General features: G+C 49.4%; 1 protein-coding gene across 1 annotated transcript; it reads right to left on the reverse strand.

Annotated features, from left to right (window-relative positions):
• Positions 1–2,451: 2,451 nt before the first annotated feature.
• Positions 2,452–18,720, reverse strand: LOC104357807 (heme transporter HRG1). The gene is made up of 3 exons (XM_042796861.1): positions 18,537–18,720; positions 7,304–7,471; positions 2,452–5,387 (listed from the first exon to the last, which is right to left on the reverse strand). The coding sequence occupies exons 1-3, from the start codon at positions 18,673–18,675 to the stop codon at positions 5,251–5,253; spliced, it is 444 nt and encodes a 147-aa protein (XP_042652795.1). The 5' UTR covers positions 18,676–18,720; the 3' UTR covers positions 2,452–5,250.
• Positions 18,721–19,965: the final 1,245 nt, after the last annotated feature.

The following is a 19,965-nucleotide window of genomic DNA, read 5'->3' on the forward strand; positions in this document are numbered from 1 at the left end:
CTTGCTCCTGGGGGGGCCCCCCCAGCTTTCCCCCCCCCCCAGGAGCCATGGCCAGGCCACTGCTGCCCTCCACTGGCTACTGCCCACCCTGCACCCATGGGTGCTCAGCCAGGCTGGGGGCTCAGCCCCATCTCCCACACCCCTCCCTCCTGTGCTGCCGCCAAAAGCTGCTGGTGCCGAGGTTTAGGGGGGGGGGGACGACACACACACACACCCCCTTCTGCCCCTTCCCTCCCCCGGAGGACACCTCTCATCTCTCGCCCCAGAAGCCCCCAGCAAAGCCGCTCTGGGCCCCTTGTGAGCAGGCGGCCAGTGGTGCCACCGAGGACGCGGCCGAGCCCGGCAAACTCGTTTCATTTGTAAGCGGGAGTCGGAGCGGAGCTCGCCGCGCAGCGACGCCAGCCGCGGAGCCTTGGACTCTTCCCTCCTGCAGGAAAAGCATCAAAGGGGAGACGCTGTCCCAGCGCTTCCCAAATTTTTTCCAAATGTTCTAATTACCGCGGCCTCCCACCAGCCGCTGCACTCGCTGGCTGGGCTACAAACAGATGAACGGGAATCAAGATGCCTGGGTCGTCGTCGTCCCCCCCCCCGCCAAACCTCGCTGAGCCAGGGGACTTGGGGGGTGGCACGGGGTCCTGGTCCCAGCCTCAGCGACAGGATTTGTGCCACTGGGCAGGACTGGGAGGGGAAGAGCCGCTCGAGGGCCAGCTCGGCGGCGAGCTTGGGAGAGGAGGGATCCCCAGCGCAGCGCTTCCCGCCGAACTTCCAGCTGCCCTTCAGCGCTGAAGACACCGCCTTGCGCTTCTTTTCCTTGCTCAGCTTCCCGACGCTGCCTTTTCTTTCCCCAAAACCTAAGAGGAAGAGAAGAAGAGGGGCAGGATTGCCATTCCCCCGCCTCATCTGCGCAGGGTGAGCCTCGGGACCACCCGGGGCGGGCAGGCAGCTTGCTCCTCCAGCCCCGGCAGCACCCAGGGCCGGAGAGGGTTTAGGGACTCTCACCTGCAGGCACGGGTTTTAAATTAGATGATTAGAAAACCTGGTCATTTTTCCAATGGCATAGGCCCCCACCTATCTTTTTTAAAGACAGCCTTCATCCACGATGCTTGATGAATGCCAGCTCGTTTCAGTATTATCAGCAACGTCATATACCTGTGAACGTGCAGCCCAGCCCTGCAAGAGGCAAGTGCCGGGGGAGGAGGATGAAAAGCAGCCCCTAAAAGCTTGAATACTCCAGACGGGCAGACTGTCCCCAGGGAAAAACTCTCCTCTCGTTTCTATCAGCAAGCAGAGGGAAACAGTTAAAAGAGCCAGGCCTTGTTTACATTAATATTTAGTGTTTGGGCCAAAATGTAGCTAAATAACGGAGCTGTTTGTCCTCCGTCCAGCCCAGGGACATACCCGCGCCTGTCACCAGGACTCGCTGGCAGAGGAACGCCCCAACTCCTCTCTCTCCACCTGCTGCTACACGGGCACCAAGCTCCGGCTGCAGCCAGCGGTGCCTGAAACCCCCCAAAATGGGGCTTCGCAGGCGCCAGCGGCCTTTTTCCTCCGCCCTCGAGGAAACCGATGGCTTAATCCAAACTCCCCCGCATTCATTCGGACGCAGCCTGGCCGAAACGGGTCCGATCCACCATCAAGACTGGGTAAGCGAGGGCTCGCGCTGCCTCCCTTCAGGCTGCGCACAAGGCAAGGGGGGAACATAAAACAAAGAGCTGCCTCGTGGCTGGGGTCACACCGGGCTAATTAACACACCCCGACAGCAAGTTCTGGCCAAGCTACTGGGAGGGGGAAGACGGCTAAAGGACGATCTCATTCCAACAGCAAAAATAAAATCTGGCTAAAGGGGTGGGGGGGGAGAAAAAAAAAAAAAAAAAAAAAAAAAAGTCAGCACCCTGCCCCCAGGCAGTCAGCATATGGGTTTGCACAGGAAGCTGAAATATTCCCTCCCCACAGACTGAAGTTGCAGCCAGGTTTGCTAAGAAGGTGGCCACGGTTTGGGCTCTGCAAACAGTCGTGGTGGCCTGTCCGAGGTGGGGGTGACAAGGGACGGGAACGGGGGGGCGTCCCCAGCACAGCACATTAACCAGCCGCCCCCCCCCCCCCCCAGCCCTTTGCTGCCGGTGCAGACTACAGGGCAAATAAAACCCCGCCACTTAAAAATTCCTCCGTGCCAAAATCTCAAAATGCAGAGGGATTTGTGAGGAGGGGGGGAAAAACCCACACGAGGCATCACTGCCTGTGGATCCAGATGGGGAGGGCGCCGAGAAAAACGCGAGGGACGGAGCGCGGCAGAGTTAAACGCTGGGGCTCCACATCACCCCAAAAAGCAAAATGTTTTGTACAATTCACCCCTGTCTTCCCCCAAGGAGTGCTGATGCTGCAGGTTGTCATCAAGGGAGGGAGAGAGACAAATTTTAACAACCTAATAGGGAAAATCACTCCAGACACAGGTTTGGTGAGAAAGACGACTGTATTTCTGCTCTTATTGTGGTGTCACATACAAGTTATAGTGTGGTTTAGTACAAGGAAACATTGGGATACACGCAAATGAACCCCACTGTGAATTACATCATCCCACCGCAGCACCAAATCTTACACCAAGCGTGCAAACGAAGCATAAACAATGTAAAAATATATTATATATTTACATACACCATCTTTTAAAAAGCTGAGATGCAAGTAGAAAGTCCAGAGCTAAAACACGTCAGGGAGAAAATGGGTTAGATTCAGTGAGCTGCTTGTAGGCAAATTTACAGTCACAAAAATAAACTTTAAAAAACTCCGGGGGGGGGGGTAAGGTGATAGGACTTTTGGACACGTGCCCATGAAGGGAGCCCCTGATGTGCTCCTACGAGATGCCAGTGGCGTGCAGCCAGGAGGGCTCTGCAATTCAGTGACATAGGGGGACAATGTTTTGCTGTAAGGCAGTAGCAGAGCTCCCCCAGCCCGACCAGTGTGTCGGGATTCCCGCATCCCGAGCGGCACCGGCACAGCAAAGGCGCAGGCAGGGGGGTGTCGGGGGGGGGGGGGAGGCAGGATGAGAAATGGCTTATTGAAATGACCGATGCTAAAACCACCTGCAAGCTCCACAGCTGGGCAGGGAAGTGAAGCGAGGCCTCCCATCCCCTGCCAGGCACGCTGGCCGCCCGACGCCAGCGGAAAGGGAGATTTCAGTATTTCAAAGCCTGAGTATTAGTCTCATAAGAAAGCGCATTTCACATTGGCAGCCTTTCTCTGGGTTGAGTGACTCCAGCAGGTCCCCTGGCAAAAGCTGGCTATAACCTCCGTTTACACACTGACCCAAAGATGTTCCTCAACCCAGTTAAGTCACCTGAGGCTCTTCCTGCGCAAGAAACAGGAAACTGCCATCAACAGACGCTGCCAAACACTTCCAAAATCCCCTCAACAGCTCAAGTGAACTACCTCGTGCTTGAACCACTCATCTCCCAAAGCAAAGCACAGAACAGCGAAGGTGTGGATGGAGCCTCTGAGCACGGAGAGGGATTCAAACACAGCTAAGTCAGAGCACACGGCGAGGAGGAGGGAACAGAGAGTCCCCAGCAGCCAGCTGCACAAAACCAGACATGCGTGGCACGAGAGAAACCTGGGCTGACAACAGAGCACGCAGGACCCTCCGCTCGCACCTCACGTGGCCACAAAGCCCTGAGCAGGTCCCGTCACCCACCCCCCCTCTGCCACACGTTGCCAAAACGGCACTTGGGGGAAGGCTCCAGCAGCACCCCTGGAGCCGTGGCAGGACAACCGCGTCTGGGAGGCTCCTTCAAACACCCACCTTGTTCACCTTCCCTCGGGCTGCAAGGGAAGGGGGCTCCTCCTGCCTCGTTCCCACCCACCCGCGGAATCAGTCACGGAAGTTGGCCATCTCCAGTTTGTAGCAGCCAGCACCGTCTGTCTGACACGGCAAAACTGGATTCTGCCAGAGCAGCAGCCCGAAACCTTTAAGCTGGTTTGAAGTACGTGTAGAGAACAAGGGAAGATGCAAACGCTTGGCGGTCTCAAGCTTCTCAAGGTAGCTGCTGGCAGGGGGCAAACACGGGGATGAAAGGGGTCACAAAATCCACTCGGGGTTTAGGTTCGTCAGGGCAGTGCCACGCGCGGCTGGAACGCAGAGGGGAGGCTCTGCTGCCATGGGGCACAGACCTGCCAGCCAAGCCCTGCTGTCTCCAGCACAGGTGTGTAGACCTGTCACCCCTTAACTCGCCGCACGAGCGGCCCAGCAATTTATCTGGGGTTGCATTATGCCAGTGGCTCTCGTTACAGAGGCTTGCTGGAAGCCGACTCTGGATACCTTTCTTATTTTTGAGTACTGTGTCTTCTCCCTTCTCTCGTCCTGCTGACTGTTACAGGGAAGCTGAGCAAAGAAAAGGAAATGCTACTGCCTACAAAAAGATGATTTTTTTTTTTTTTTTGAGAATCATATTCATGTTTCTCCAGGGGTTTATGCCTTTGCCCAGCGCATCTTTCACCCAAACACGTGATTCTACATGCTATAAATTTGAGCATTAAATATGGTATTAAGTTCCTTGTTAAAAGCAGCCAGAAACAGCGCTCTCCACCTCTGACAGAGCCTTGAGATGACTAGTGCTTCTCTGCTGCTGGCCCATCCCTCCAGGCTCCTCCAGACCCCAGGAGTGAGCTGACCTGGTGTACAGAGTGTAAAAGGAAAATCCTGGAGGATGCGGGGTATTGGCTGGGAGGTAGGTAGGGCCTTCTGCCACAAGGAAGGGCTCATCTCTCCCTTCCTCTGAGGAGCAGGGCAGTGCAAAAGGAGCTGACTTTCACACAGTAGGGTTCTTTGCTACCCGCATCTGGGGCACCCACCTGAAGCAGGCTGGGGATGCGCTCGTGAGGACAAGATGTCGGGGTGCTGCGTCCGCGAGGTACCAACCCCGAGGGCCCAGGACTTCCTCCCCACTTGAAAGCTCCCCTGGATTTCGGGGCAACACAAAGAGTGGATCTAGGCCTGCTGCGTGTAAGCACGTGGAGTCTTTCACCTCACTACCAGACACAGGACTCCCAGGGAAGTTACAGAAAGACTAGATTGACATCATTAGCCAAACTTTAAATGGTTGAGTAAAAGCAATTAGGAAAAACCCCTACTGCAGACAGACAAACCAAGCAGCACTGGGTGGGTTCCTTCTCCACCTCTCATACATCTCTTGCATGTACCATGCCTCTGGAGGGCAATTCAAACATCCAGCACCTTCAGACAGGGTTGAAGTCCAAGCGTTAGAAGTCACTGAGGATACTGATGTCTGCAAACTCATTCCTGTACCGGTAAGCGTACAAACTGAGCAGGAAGGCCCATTTCAAGGAGATGAAACTCCAGACGCACGACAGGTAGTAGCTTCTGGGATCAGTCAGGGCTAGGAGAGAAAAGGATACAGACACATTTAAAAATCCCATTTATCCCTCATGGAGTCTGGCCAGAAAGAACCCAACTCAGCCCCCCAGTTCCCGGGAGACTTTCAGCCTGCATCTAAAGAACTCGTTCTGCCAGCAAGGCTTCATCAGTGCCTTCTTCCCATTGTAAAACTTCCTCATCTCTGCCACAGGAGAGTATTTTGGTCACAGTCTGAAGAAGGTCATTATTATCTCCAGAGGCAGATCCTGAGAGCTGTAAGGCCACCCACTCGGCCACCCCAAACTCTCCTTGCTTAGGGCCCAACAGATGGAGTTTGTGTGAATTCCTGGACGGCAGAAACATGTGGCTCAAGAAAACAACCTCAAGCATCAGTTCTGAATTTCTCTCACCCTGCCTTATTTCTACTCCCTTCTGCCCCACCACGGCAGGGAGAGAGGAAATCTGAACATCTCAGGGGAAAACAAGAGATAAAATGTATCTTCCTTCTAAAAATGCTTTTACTGATCATTGTGACTGACATTTTATATATAATACTGGGGCACTTCAACCTGTACTGCAGGTCTGCAATACAGTGCTGTGATAATCACACATCAGGGAGTGACATGAACAGCCTCTTTTTAGAGAATCTTTGCAAATGAACACATTTCTTCTTTATCTACATAAAACTGCCTTGACTTAGGGATTACTTTGAGGACAAGTGGGTATGGTTCTGCTTTCTGAGTGCATGTCAGCAGTCTTTATTTTCAAAGTTTTTTTTGTTTGTTCTAGAGATGTCAAGGATTTTGAAATACACTTACATAACCTAATGCGTAAAACAATTCTACTTCCAAGCACAGGCTGCTTGGTCATTATTAAAAATAAAGATGATAATTTTTTTGAAGAATACACAAAACAATACTTACTCAGTAAATCCCACTCATTAAGTATACCAGTTCTAAACTTTCCACACATAAATCACCTGTGCAGATGTTCTAGTTTCCCCTCAAATTAGGGCTTTCCCTAAAAAACCCCAAATATTCCCCAAACCAGTTTTTCCTCCTGTCTCCAAGAAAGGAGGTGATGAAAAATATTTGGTTTTCTTTTTCCATTTGTATTTCTAACGATTGCGTACGAGTATTTTCATACCCTTCCACTAGGCTGAAGCACTCGAAGCTCCACGGGGAACGTATCAGGGCTAAGCCAAGGGCTTTCGGTGGGTTACGACCCCAACACAGCGTGCCCACCACCACGAGTACAACCACAACAGGACTCTTAGTGGCTATCGGCCCAAATGCAGCAAGCAACAAACACAGACAACTTCTAAAAAAAAAAACAAGCCCCAAACTTTCTCTCTTTGGTCTATTGCCAAGCAAATACTGGAAATAATTAGTGAACCTTCCTTAGACAGTGTTAAATATTTTATAGCAACACAGCTTTATATGCTGACTAAGTGTAGAAGGCATTTTCACCCTGCTGACTCGTGTTTGGATTTTAATATCCTCACCCACCTGCTTTATGAGTGCTGAAGAGACACTGTTTAAGAGCACTCCCTTTATTTGTCATAGAAATAAGTAAATGCCAGTTCCTATAGGAAACAAGGCTGGAAAATGTGGCCTGCCCGCCAGCAGCCCTACAGACCAGGCCCATCACGGCTGCTCTCAAATATGAGAGGATGCCCTAGGGGAGCAGCACTCATCAGGCAGCGGGATTACTCCTGTGTCATCAAGATATCACAGCAGAAAAAAATAAATGCAATGGTGTTCTTGCAGCCCCTCCCCAAAAGTCTCTCAACACCTCTCAGAAGAGATGGCAGAAGCACCCTCACATTCTGACCCCCAGCTCTGCTTTGCAGGCTCTTCTGTTCCTTCAAATCCAATCCCAGTAACCCCAGCATCGCTAGTCATTTCTCCCAGCTGCCTGCTGTAACAAAGTACTTACACTGGTGCTTGGTGATGGCCAGAACCAGGAATGTGCAGAATCCCACCACTGAGAGAGCTGAGAAGAGGATCCCGATGAAGAGGAAGAACCTCAGCCCTTTTAACCAGGTCCTCCAGTAATCCTGCACATACATCACATGCGTGATTAGGGCCCAGAGCGCCAGAACACCTGCTCAATCAGACAGCAAGGGCAATCAGTACCGGGCATCACACTGCGACACAGAAAGGTGTCTAGTAAATATACATCTCATTTAAACCCCACATGAAACACCCAGGAACACTAACGTGGCTGTGTCCCCCCTGGAGAGAGGGGAAATATTGGAAGAGATGGCTGCCTGCGCAAGCATCGCTCCCCACAGCCACCCCAGCCCCCCTGCTCTGACACAGGCTTGGAAACGGAGATGCTGATTACAGGCTGGCACAGAAAAGACTTCATTCATTGAACGGATTCCCCCTAAATAACATGTTCATTTCTCTGTTTGGAGGAGGCCCATTTAATCCATACTCAGTGCAGATTTATTTAATTCTCCATACAGCTTTCATGACTTTACACGTAGCAAGCCAGGCACTTGGCAAGAATTAGTGCACCGTTTCTCAGAGGCCAGGCAGCCCCTTTTGCTTAGGGAGACGATGATGAAGAGCACCACTACACGACCACTGATTTTAGACACTTAAATCAAGATACACAGGACCTCTTCAGGTCTCAGAGTTTCACACCATGTCTTTTAGCTCCAACGTATCTCCAGTTAACTTCATAAAGAGTGCATTTATATTAATCCCCTCCAGACACTTCAAGTGTTTCAAGTAAAGGGGCACAGAAGTTCAGCTCCCAGATGATTTGTATGTACAATTCCCACCTACGGCTAAGCACGCTCACTAAATGTTTAAGGTGGTCTAAATCTACCTCTATACTTTTGGCTTTGACCCAAACCGCCTGGATTACATAGCCAGACAAGTATCTGAGCATATACAGATTATACATAATTTTTTAAGAACAGCCAAATTCACTATAGCTATAATAGGAGCAGCAAAAGGCATTTCCCGAAGCTTAGGTGACTAGTCCATAACCAAGTTTCAACTCCCTTGTCAAACGGGTAGAAACAGGAGTTAAAAAAAGAGAGGACACATCCAAATAACAGCTGTAAACAGTTTCTGATATAGGGCAAAACTGATGCATCCTTCCCTAATCTTGTTCTAAAAACTGCTAGCTTTTTACCACACTTCACCAAAAAAAAACAGAAGAGACACTCAATATAAGAACTGCCTGTTCACATGTTTAAAGCTTCTCAAAGTTTTTATGACCTGCCAGAACAAGGCTGCCTGTCATTCCCCATTATACAATCCCAACTATAAGCAACATCACCAACTCCAATTATAGCAAGCCGTTCCTCTGTTTAAGTCGCAGCGTTGAAGAGTATGACTAAACCTCCTTAAGCTGCTAACTCAACCTATAGTTAGAGCCACTTTACAGACTTAAAACATTTGACTCATTTTGGCAAAGACCTCAGCGGCATTTCTGAAATTTGAACCTCCAGTGGTGCAACTAACTGGCTTGTATTTCTCCTTCACTGCCATCTCCTTTCCAGATTTTATTTTAAAGGCAGCAGGGGAAAAAAAAAAATAATAATAGTAAAAAAAAAAATGACACCACTGCTAAAATACCAGGCTGCTTTATATGGTATCCTGCAATAACACAGACCTCCCTCTGCGGCTACTTCTCAACATCAAAGGAAGCAAAAACCAGCCTTGCCCACTACAAGATAAACATTTTAATACTAAGGACAGCCACAAGTCTTGCCAGAGCTCATTTGTTACTGGATACCATCATTATACACAAAGCTTCCCAAGGCTTAAAAGAACGTATTATAGCAGAGAGGAAAACAGCTGTGTCAAAACTGATAGATGAGCAGAGCCGAGAGTCGCCGTACAAACACGCTGGACTTGCTTCTCCACTCCTTTCTAGCGGGTTTTCTGACCTCACCGACCACAGATACACTGCAGGTGCACGCCAAATAAAGCTGAATATACACAAAGTCAGTTCCAGGCTAGATGGGAGAACCCTAGCAATGGGTTTTGCCTCTTCAGTGTCTTGGGATGGGGCAAAAAAAGCTAAAATACCCTCCATGGTGGCCCACAAAAGAGGTGAGGGATAAAAGGACAACCTTCAAGAGAAAAACCCCATTAAAAGAAAAAGCACTCAGAGTGAACTAAAAACCCAAAGGTAAAGTGCTGATATCCAGGACAGATGGAGCTCACACACTTTTTACCACAGCGAACAGGAAAGGCAGAATTAGTCCATTACTTTAACTGGTTGGACCTGCTGTACCTCAACAGTATCTAAGCATGTTTTCTGGCTCCAGGCAGTCAGGATTTGAATTCTGAGGCTCTCATCAAGTCAGCCACAGACACTGCTTTTCCACGACTGATTCCACACAGGCCACCACTACGCACGCGTGTTAGAGCTGGCCCAAGATACTCAGCAGATGCAGAAGACCATAGCTGCATTGGCAATGTTTTTCAAGAAGCCTGCCATGGGATTTGGTGCAAAAGCCTATCGCTCAGCTTGCTAAACAACCACTTCCTCGACTTCATATTACCTTTTTTCGGCTTGTGCTCAAGCAAGTTCAACCCACATTTTTTTTTTTTAAAAATGGGGAACTTGTGTTTTTCAGTCAGCAAAACAGAGCTGCTTCCCCTCAGGCTCTTTCAGATGACTTGGCACAATTTATTTGAACTGCTGAGTCAAGTTGCTGGTGTTTCCACACCACGACTGCTGCTGATGCTCTCAGAGCCCTCCGTGGGGAGACTCGAGGCAGCGTGTGAGCTCTCACTTGCTCTTCCCCCCACTGCCAGGCCTGACCCTGCACCCTCCCCTGACCCAGCACTGGAAGCTATTTGGCAAACGGTTGTGTTCGGTTAATCCTTAACATCTAGAGAAACTGCCTCACACATGACTAAGCAAAAAAAAAAAAAAAAAAAAAAAAAAAGGCCTTATGACAACTTCACCACGCGTTTGGTCACACGCTCTTGAAAGCCGAGGCAGGCTTTTACAGGCAGCTCAGCCAACATCATGTTCATGACCACGTGGAATAGAGGGGAAAGGGTCTCCTCCAGCTCCTGCCGCACGTTCACCTCCTCTCCCTTATATCTCTACACCACTCAGAACTGTTGGTTAGGCTATCTAGCTTGCAGAGCAGTTGATTTTTCTTTCGGTTTGTTTTGGTTTTTTTCCTAAAATGGCAGAAGAGCATTCCAACAAGTTAAATCAGCTCACACCACCATCTGAAAAACATCAGCACTGGCATAAGAAACATTGGTGGCATGCATTCAGAGACAGGTAGGAGAAACGAGAACAGGACTTGCTTTTTCATTTTTAATTTGCTCATCCTGAGCTTGTGAGATCGCCGCTCAGAACCAAGGAACAGCCACAAAGAAAGCAAAGCCACCACCCAGATGCTGACAAACACATCTGAATAGAAAGAGCATCCCAATTGGGATGAAGCTACACAGAAGTAGGGCATGGCAAATCAAGCTCAGAGTCTGAATACGCAATGAAAACACACAAATATCACAGGGAATTCAATTTAAGCAGAGTCTGTTGCTAAACATAGTTATGACTAACCAAACGCTTAAATACATGAAAATACATACCTTGCTAAAAAGCCTTCTTTAAGCTAACTGCCTATCAACACACAGCATTCAGCAGGAAAAACCCCGCTGGTTCTAACTCACTCCAATGGAAAAGTGTCCGTGAATGCTGAATGGAGTGTTTGATTCATGTGTAATTCAACTGAAATTGGGTTCAGGAAAAGAAAAGTCACCTCCTATTCACCCATATACATAAGCTAAGTGCTAAGAAGAACAAATTAGTTGTACTGATTTACAGAAGAGACTTTCATTATCACACAGAGAAACTAAAACCCTACTAGTGTTTTTAATTAATGTGAAATCTCCCCCTTTGTAGACCTTTGCAGGTTTAACAAAAACCTATTAGCTATATATAGGTAACAACAGAACAGCTAGCTCTTTCAGCTGAACAACTGAAACAGGTTTTACTGGAATAGGAAATAAAAATGATTGTCTCATTTAAAGTCTGGAATGATTAACTGCAGGACCTCCAGTTTTTGCTTTTCACCTCAAGTGACTCCCCCAAATCCCCTCCTCCTCCACAACCGCAGTTCTGTTCTCCAGTAGAATCGCACTTTGCACAGAAGCAAAACCTGAACCTGCAGATGTAACCCTGGACTTGCACTGGTAGTTGTCAGCTCCAGTTACATCACCTGCTTAAAATAACATCAAAAAAATCTCACACCCCTTTCAGAGAAACATTTGTCTTGGTGGATTTACCCAACACATCGTGGTTGGAATGACCCTAAAATAGGAGCTGCTCAATAGGACACAATCAAGGGATTTCCGACACAGAGCGACGGGAAAGTTACCTCTAAATCAAAAACTAATTATCCCAAGTACACAAAGCTCCAGGAAAAGGAAACTGGCCCATCAAACAACCATGAGTACATCTGAAACAAGAGCGACAGAGGCGGGGGTTTTTTAAACAGAAGTTAACAGGTATTTTGACAAGATTAATTCATATTTAAAATACAAAAATTTGCACCATACTTGGAACAAGCTTAAATAAATTCTGAAGGCAAGTTCAAAAGCAGGCTTGCCCTCAGCCTGTAACCTGGTACAGAAAAACACTAATATATAAATATTTTGATAAGCCCTTTCTAAAGTTTGGCATACTTTAGCTTAAGTGAAACAGAACTCTCCCTTTCTCCAAACATAAAAACAAGAACTGGGACAAACAAAAGGATTCCTCAGACCCCCGCTCATCACTGACCAATTCTTGGGTCCCAGCAAAACAAGTTGCATTGTTGATGAGGAATAACAGCCCAGCTGCCTTCTCTGAGGTCAGAGTAGCCCGGGGCCAAACGTGTCAGGCCACGTTTCCACGCCGCGCTAGGACACTGTGTACGACACAAATGGGCGTTACAGATTCCAAGAAAAAACAACAAATGCACAATGGAGGCCAAAACCCCAAGCAAACACATACACACAGCAGCTATTCTGCAATAAGCGTTCGTATTCCAGCCTTCTGAAGCTTCAAGTAAATGTTGATGATGGCAGACAAAACGACAATAAAAATGAAAAACAATATTAAAAACTACTTGCATAGTTCTGGAAAATATGAAGTCTATGTTGACTAATTAGAAAACTTTTTTTCAGAGCGCTTACAAAGCCTTCAGTCATTTTCCATCTAAACAGTCTTCTTTTACAGGCTCTGTTACTCTAGCTGGAGTATTAGAAATACCTACTCTAAAAGGAGCCCAAGTTTTGCCAACCTAAGTTCATTTTGCCATTTCTAAGTTTAAAAACCTTGCCTTGTCTGGTTGATTCCCAGAAAGGGTAAAATATTTTCTTCCGGGAGCTAAAGCCAAGCTATCTCAGCCTCAGCTGCTTTTGGAAGAGGTTAAAAATGGGTTTTCTTGAACAGCAATTCTGCCAAAATAGCTGGGGATCAACACTGAAATATTTTAGGAAAACAGCTCTCGAAGGAGAGGAGTCTTTGGAGCATTCTAGTGAAAACTGGTTTTCACTTGGCAACGTTTCCCTCTGGACACATGCAATCGAGTGCTTCACTATTCCAGCGCGTTTCGGTTCGGAGGAAAGCAGACTGGGCCGCACGCGTGCAAGAAGAAAAACCTGGCGTTTCAGCTTGTTGTTCAGCACCGAGTTGGTCTGCTCAGCCATTTTCAGAAGCAGGAAACAAGATGTAGAGATTTCAGATGCTCTGTGCCTCTACCATTCACTTTTAAGAGGAAACCAACCTCACATTTTCCAGCACAACAGCAGCACTTACGACGGACTCATTCTCTCCTCGCCACTGAACTAAATGACAATTAAGCATAAGCCATGTGGAGTCTTCCTTCTATTTTCTTTTTAGTGTGCTTCCCCTCCCTTTTCTCCATTCCTTAAGATGATGAGCTAAAGCAGACACGAGCGAACCCTTAATCGAACAGTATGTAGCATTTTATATGCAAATCCAAACGTTTAAAAATACTTCACTGCACAACTGCAACGCTTTTGGCTGTGCTATTCCAGCCCTGGATAGGGAACACGCCAATTTGCGTAAGTTTATCTAGTGTATGCAAGGTAGATTAGTTAGAGTCTTCAGAGAATGACTACTTTTGCACGCAACAGATACGGTGTTCAGCATAAACTAGCTTCTGCTACTTTCACTTATCAGATATTTTTAAAGTTTCAAGTGTCTGAAAAGTACATTTTGTGTTTCATCTACTTTGCAGCTGCTTTAATATCTGGTCCACATTATACTCGCAAAGCACAAGCTCTATATTTTGCCAGAAATATCTGAGCAGCTTGGAAACAGCCAATAGAGTCTCTCTGGAGCGGAAAAAAAACCCCTCTCTTTCTATTACATTTAGAAAGAGAAGATACATACACAAGAACATTAAAACCACTCAGGAAAGGGCTGGATATATCCTGAAAACATTGAATTGCTTTCTTCTCTTTTAAACTGCCTCTGGCAGAATGAAAACATCAGAGTGGCTTCAAGATTCATGGCCTACTTAAAAAAAAAATAATTTAAGGCAGTGAGGGGAGAAGGTCAAACATACAAACAAGCAGTAAATTACAAAAGCCACTGTGACTAGCTCAAAATGAAATGGCAAACCACTGAGACAGCCAGTATTAACTCAGGAATGACTTTCTGGGTCCTGTGATTAGACAATTAAGCTGCTGTCCCTCAGGTTATCAGAAGCACTCGATGGGGTGTTTCTGCTTAAAACAAGGGTATGATACACAAGGTCTGTATCTGATTTAAGATGATCCCCAAATTCCCAAGTATGCATGCCCAGAGGCATATTTAAGATTCTGAGGATTAGCGAGCTGATTTTACTAAGCATTGTGTGTGGGGTTTATTATTATGAAAGCCAGCCAGAAAGACTGGAAAGGTAGTTTGCTCAGCACCTTAAATTACATACTTCTGATTTCATAACTAGAGGTAACTGAGGGCTCTAGTTACAGACTCATCAGTATGTGGCAATTGTCCCTCCACAGAACTTTAATACTAGAACTTAGAGCAAATAAATATCTAGGTCTTTAAATTATAGGAAATGTATCCGAGCAAGTGAAAGTACAAGCAGCAGTGGAGGGCAGATTTCAATGAAAAATGTAGAAGGAAAGGTTCTCTAAAAGATAAGCAAAAGATAAATAAACTGATTACAAAGAGAAAGAGATAGATTCCTAGTGAGACAGGAATCAGTAGGACTTCTTACTGAGAGGAAGTGGATGGATAAACATCCTAAAACACATGTCCCTGACAAACCAAAGGCACATCAACAAAAGCTGCAGCAGGCTGCAATCCATCTCGCCAACACAGGCAAGAGAGAAGCAACGACAAACACACAGGAGGCGATGGGAAAACCAGAAAGATAGTTAAAACTAGATAAACATGTACAAACACACACTCGCAGAGGAGGCTGGCAGGCAAAGCCTCGGCTTAATCAGAGGCATATTAACGAGGAGCTGCTGCAAAGCTGCCAAATACACCAGCCGAAACAATTTTCTGCCCCCCACACACAGTGTCAGAGCTCCCAGCTACAACAGCCCAACCTGCAACCCGCTCTCAGGTGCTCAGATTGCTTTTTGATGCTTCTGAATGAAAGAGGCACACAACAGGCCAAAAAAATCCCCATTTGTGCTAAAGACACTGAACGCACCCAACACAGGGTTTTGATTTCACGACACCAGCTGCAGCAGCACACACGCTGCGCCCCAGCACTTGAGCTGTGTCTCACATTTTGGGGGAGAAGCCGCCTTTTTGCGGTGTGTTATGCTGTACAACACGCAGAAAGTCACAACAGGTTTACTAGTAGACTAAAGGGCACAAAACAATGCCCGACAATTAACTTTGCAACGTCTACACAGCGGAAAATTTCAGCAGCTCACCCACTTCCTTTCCTGCCATTCTCTGCCAGTAGAAGTAAGTACTAGTTAGCACGTTACAATAAAAAATGGATGATTTAATGAAGGATGCCAGAAACGAATCAAGTGAGCACCCTGCTTACCTGAAACTGAGATATCCACAGTGTCTGAGCATAATGCAAGCCTCCTACACACCGTGATTTTTTTCTTAGAACAATCTTACTTCAGCAAGTAGCCTTACTTTCAATGTACAGAAAAAAAATATGGCTTTTTTTTTTTTTTTTTGGCTACTCCCCCACAACTAAACAAGCGATCACTTAGCTCTCTACCCATGCAGGCTTCAGTGTGCAGGACATGAAATGTCGATTTGTGAAGGTTAGCAATGAACTGAGAGCACAACTTGACTTTAACATATGTCTGGCAGCAGAACCATTTTAAAAGGTCCTCCCCATACATGAGTGATTTTATTCCTCCTCCTTCCTGGCCCCTCCGTGGTGGGGATAGCAACATTAGTGAGACAGCACGCTAGATACCCTCAGTTAAGGGGTGAGAGCCTAAAATAAAAATCTCATCTCAAATGCCTGGAGCGTATTTCACCTGCTGAGACACTGAGAGGGTAGAAAAGCAAAGCAGAAGGACAGGAAAAAGCAACCATGAATTTCAGATGACAGGAACCCCTTAAATCAGCTTTGTCTAACACCAAAACATACACTTCTTAATCTGTTGCTCAGGCTTTGTGATCCTACCATGACTCTACCTATGTATATTTCAACAGATGTTTGAGAGCACATGAATTCATAGAGCTCAACCCAACAAATGACCATTATTTTAATTTGGTTCCTTGCTTACCTTGCTCCTCGTTATCTTAACTAGCTTGAATCACCTGGCAATTAACCAGCACACAAACCTCTTTCTCCCAGCAGACAATAATCTAAGCAACTTCAGCACAGAAAGTACAGGATGGTTCCCTCTCTGCTTTCTCACCAACCTCCTCCTAGAACACCGACTTCTGATATTCCTCTGTGAGGAAAAAAACAAAGACAGCACGTGCATACAGCAGAAAATATTACTTGCTATTTTGTTGTGCATTTCTGGGGTACAACACTCCAGCTTTCCCTGTATCACCTAGTAAAGGAAGGTATTGGAAGTTCTCTGCTTAATTCCAATTCCAGCTGGAATTTAAGCTTTTTGGAGAGAGAGGAAGCAGAGAGGCAACCACAACCCTGCCCCTCACAGCTGCTCTGACAGCACAGTAAGCACCAAGAGGTAGACGGGAGCACTGGTGTTGCTCACACACCAGAAGTAAGGCAGATTCTTTACAAAGTTTAACTTCACTTTCTACTCTTCCTCCAGGCATTCAGCCAGAGAAACCTGTGAGTTGCTGAGCTGACAAACCGAGAGAGGACTATGTTCTGCCCCAAACCAGTCATTAACTAAGATCCACAAGCAATGTAGGCATCTGAATCTCACTGATTTCAGTGAAAGTTATGATGCAGTTTACAGCTCCTGGCCTCTACAACAAGTAGCCCAAACGCCTATTTCAGAGAGTCTGACACAGATTCTTTCAGCAGGTCTAAATGTCAGGAGGCTGGAGTTTTTCTTCCCTGAAAATACAGAGCACTTATACATATAGGTTGCCAGACCAAAATTTTATTAGGAAAGCCACCAAGGCTTTCAACTGTAACTCTGAAATAAAATCCTCTTTTCAGTAAGAATGCTAGCTAGTGCACAGGGCTTACTCTGACAGCCACACGCAATTTAAGCCTCAAACTTTAGAATTTTCCCTCCGTAACACGGCAAGTTATACACCATCACTAACCAAAGCTTTTCCACCACGAACAGCAAGTTTGCTAGATGTCATTGCAAAAACCTTCTTGGGACCCAGGACGAGTCTAGAACAATTCCATCTTCACTCACAGCCAAGTTATAAAATACACAAATTAATTTCCTTTTTTCCTAAGGGATGAGCAACAGATGCAGTTAACTCGTCCCACAAACCACAGTTTTGCATTTCAAGTTGCAGATACAGCCAGACACTATGAGCTCAAGTCTCCCAAACGGTTTTTATTCAAAGTCACTCCCACACGGCGCAACAAGCCCCTCCAGGAGGTCGGAAGCTCCTGGGCTGATCGGGAAAACATCACCTGCAGACTTTCCAAAACAGAGCGTACCCCACTCAAGTCCCCAGATCATATATTGTAGTCATTTACTCTAGCTGCCATACAGAGCTTTCTCCCCCCACCCCATCATGCCACAAGCCCAGTTTGGCAAGCTTTGCCACCGCCTTTCAAAGAAATCCAAGGCGGGCAGCGTGGAGGGAAGGGCCCGGTGTCGACGACGCCGTCCCCAGGCACAAACTGCCGCTTCTCCCTGTTTTCAAGCCACACTCGGTGCTTTTTGGGGAAGGTGAAAGCACCCACCCGGGCAGGGACCCAGGGGGCTGTGGGCTCACCCGCCCTCACGGGTGATGAACGAGGGCTCCGCATTCCTGGGGCAGCGCTGCTTCCCCCAGTCCCTGTCCCCCCTCTCACCGCAGAGACCCCCCATAGAAACAGCGAGGTGAATACACCCAGCCCCAGAGACCACCTACCCCTCACAGCAACACTGAGGTGAATTCACCCACCTCCCACAGCAACACTGAGGTGAATTCACCCACCCCCACAGCAACACTGAGGTGAATTCACCCACCACCCAGAGCAGCACTGAGGTGAATTCACCCACCCACCAGACAGCACTGAGGTGAATTCACCCACCACCCAGAGCACACTGAGGTGAATTCACCCACCACCCGAGACACCCAGAGCAACAGAAGTGAATTCACCCAGCCCCAGAGACCACCTACCCCCCAGCAACACTGAGGTGAATTCACCCACCACCCAGAGCAACACTGAGGTGAATTCACCCACCACCCAGAGCAACACTGAGGTGAATTCACCCACCACCCAGAGACCACCCAGAGCAACAGAAGTGAATTCACCCAGCCCCAGAGACCCCTACCCCTCACAGCAACACTGAGGTGAATTCACCCACCACCCAGAGCAGCACTGAGGTGAATTCACCCACCCTCCTAGAGACCACCCAGAGCAACACTGAGGTGAAGTCACGCCACCCCACAGCAACACTGAGGTGAAGTCACCCACCCCCACAGCAACACTGAGGTGAAGTCACCCACCCCCCAGCCCATCACCCTCACGGGAAGACCCTCCTCGCCCTCACACCCCCACCCCCGCCGCCTGAGGGCATTACCTCAGGAGGCGGCTGCCCCGGCCCCCCCCGCCGCCCCGTACCCGAGAGCCCCCCCGCCGCCGCCGTGGCGGGCTGTCGAAAGGCCGGCGCCAGGCTCCAGGTGAAGAAGGCCGAGAGGCCCATGAGGGCGCCGGCCGCCGCGTAGGCCAGGCGCAGGGCGAGCGCCCGGCTCACCGCCATCGGAGCGCTGCTGCGCCGCCCCGCCCGCCGGCAGCTGGCCCCGCCCCGCGACAGCGCGCCCCCTGGCGGCCGGGGGGACCCGGGGGAGGCCCGGGGCGGGGACACGGGGGGCGGGGGGAAGACGGGGCGGAGATTGGGGACGCGGGGAGTGGGGACATGGGGGGACACGGGGAGTGGGGACGTGGGGGGACGCGGGGAGTGGAGACATGGGGGGACGCGGGGAGTGGGGACATGGGGGGACACGGGGGGACACGGGGAGTGGGGACATGGGGGGACACGGGGGGACACGGGGAGTGGGGACATGGGGGGACACGGGGAGTGGGGACATGGGGGGACATGGGGAGTGGGGACATGGGGGGACACGGGCAGTGGGGACATGGGGGATGCGGGGAGTGGGGACATGGGGGGACACGGGGGGACACGGGGAGTGGGGACGTGGGGGGACGCGGGGAGTGGAGACATGGGGGGACACGGGCAGTGGGACATGGGGGGACACGGGGAGTGGGGACGTGGGGGGCGCGGGGAGTGGAGACATGGGGGGACACGGGCAGTGGGGACATGGGGGGACATGGGGAGTGGGGACATGGGGGGACACGGGCAGTGGGGACATGGGGGGACACGGGGAGTGGAGACATGGGGGGATGAGGGGAGTGGAGACATGGGGGACACAGGGGGACACGGAGAGTGGGGACATGGGGGGACGCAGGGAGTGGAGACATGGGGGGACACAGGGGAATATGGGGAGTGGGGACATGGGGGGGACATGGGGAGTGGAGACATGGGGGGACACGGAGGGTGGGGACACGAGGGGATACGGGGGGACACGACGAGTGTGGACATGGGGGGACACGGGGCGGAGATTGGGCATGGGGAGTGGGGGCACGGGGGGTCATGGGATGGAGATTGGGCATAGGGAGTGGGGACACGGAGTGGGGACACGGGGGATACGGGAGGACATGGGATGGACATTAGATATGGCGAGTGGGGACATGGGGGGACACGGGGAGTGGGGACACAGGGTGGACATGGGGTGGACATGGCGAGTGGGGACACAGGGGGACATGGGACGGACATGGAGAGTGGGGACATGGGGGACACGGGGAGTGGGGACACAGGGTGGACATGGGGCGGACATGGGGAGTGGGGACATGGGGGGACACGGGGCAGACACTGGACATGGGGAGTAGGGACATGGGGGGACACAGGTGGGCATGGAGAGTGGGGGGACGTGGGGGGGTGGGGATGACACACAGATAGACCTGGGGAGTGAGGACATATCGGGGGGGGGGC

This window comes from Tyto alba, unplaced genomic scaffold (assembly GCF_018691265.1).
Source record: "Tyto alba isolate M040663 unplaced genomic scaffold, T.alba_DEE_v4.0 Super-Scaffold_23, whole genome shotgun sequence".
Classification (NCBI taxonomy): Eukaryota; Metazoa; Chordata; class Aves; order Strigiformes; family Tytonidae; genus Tyto; species Tyto alba.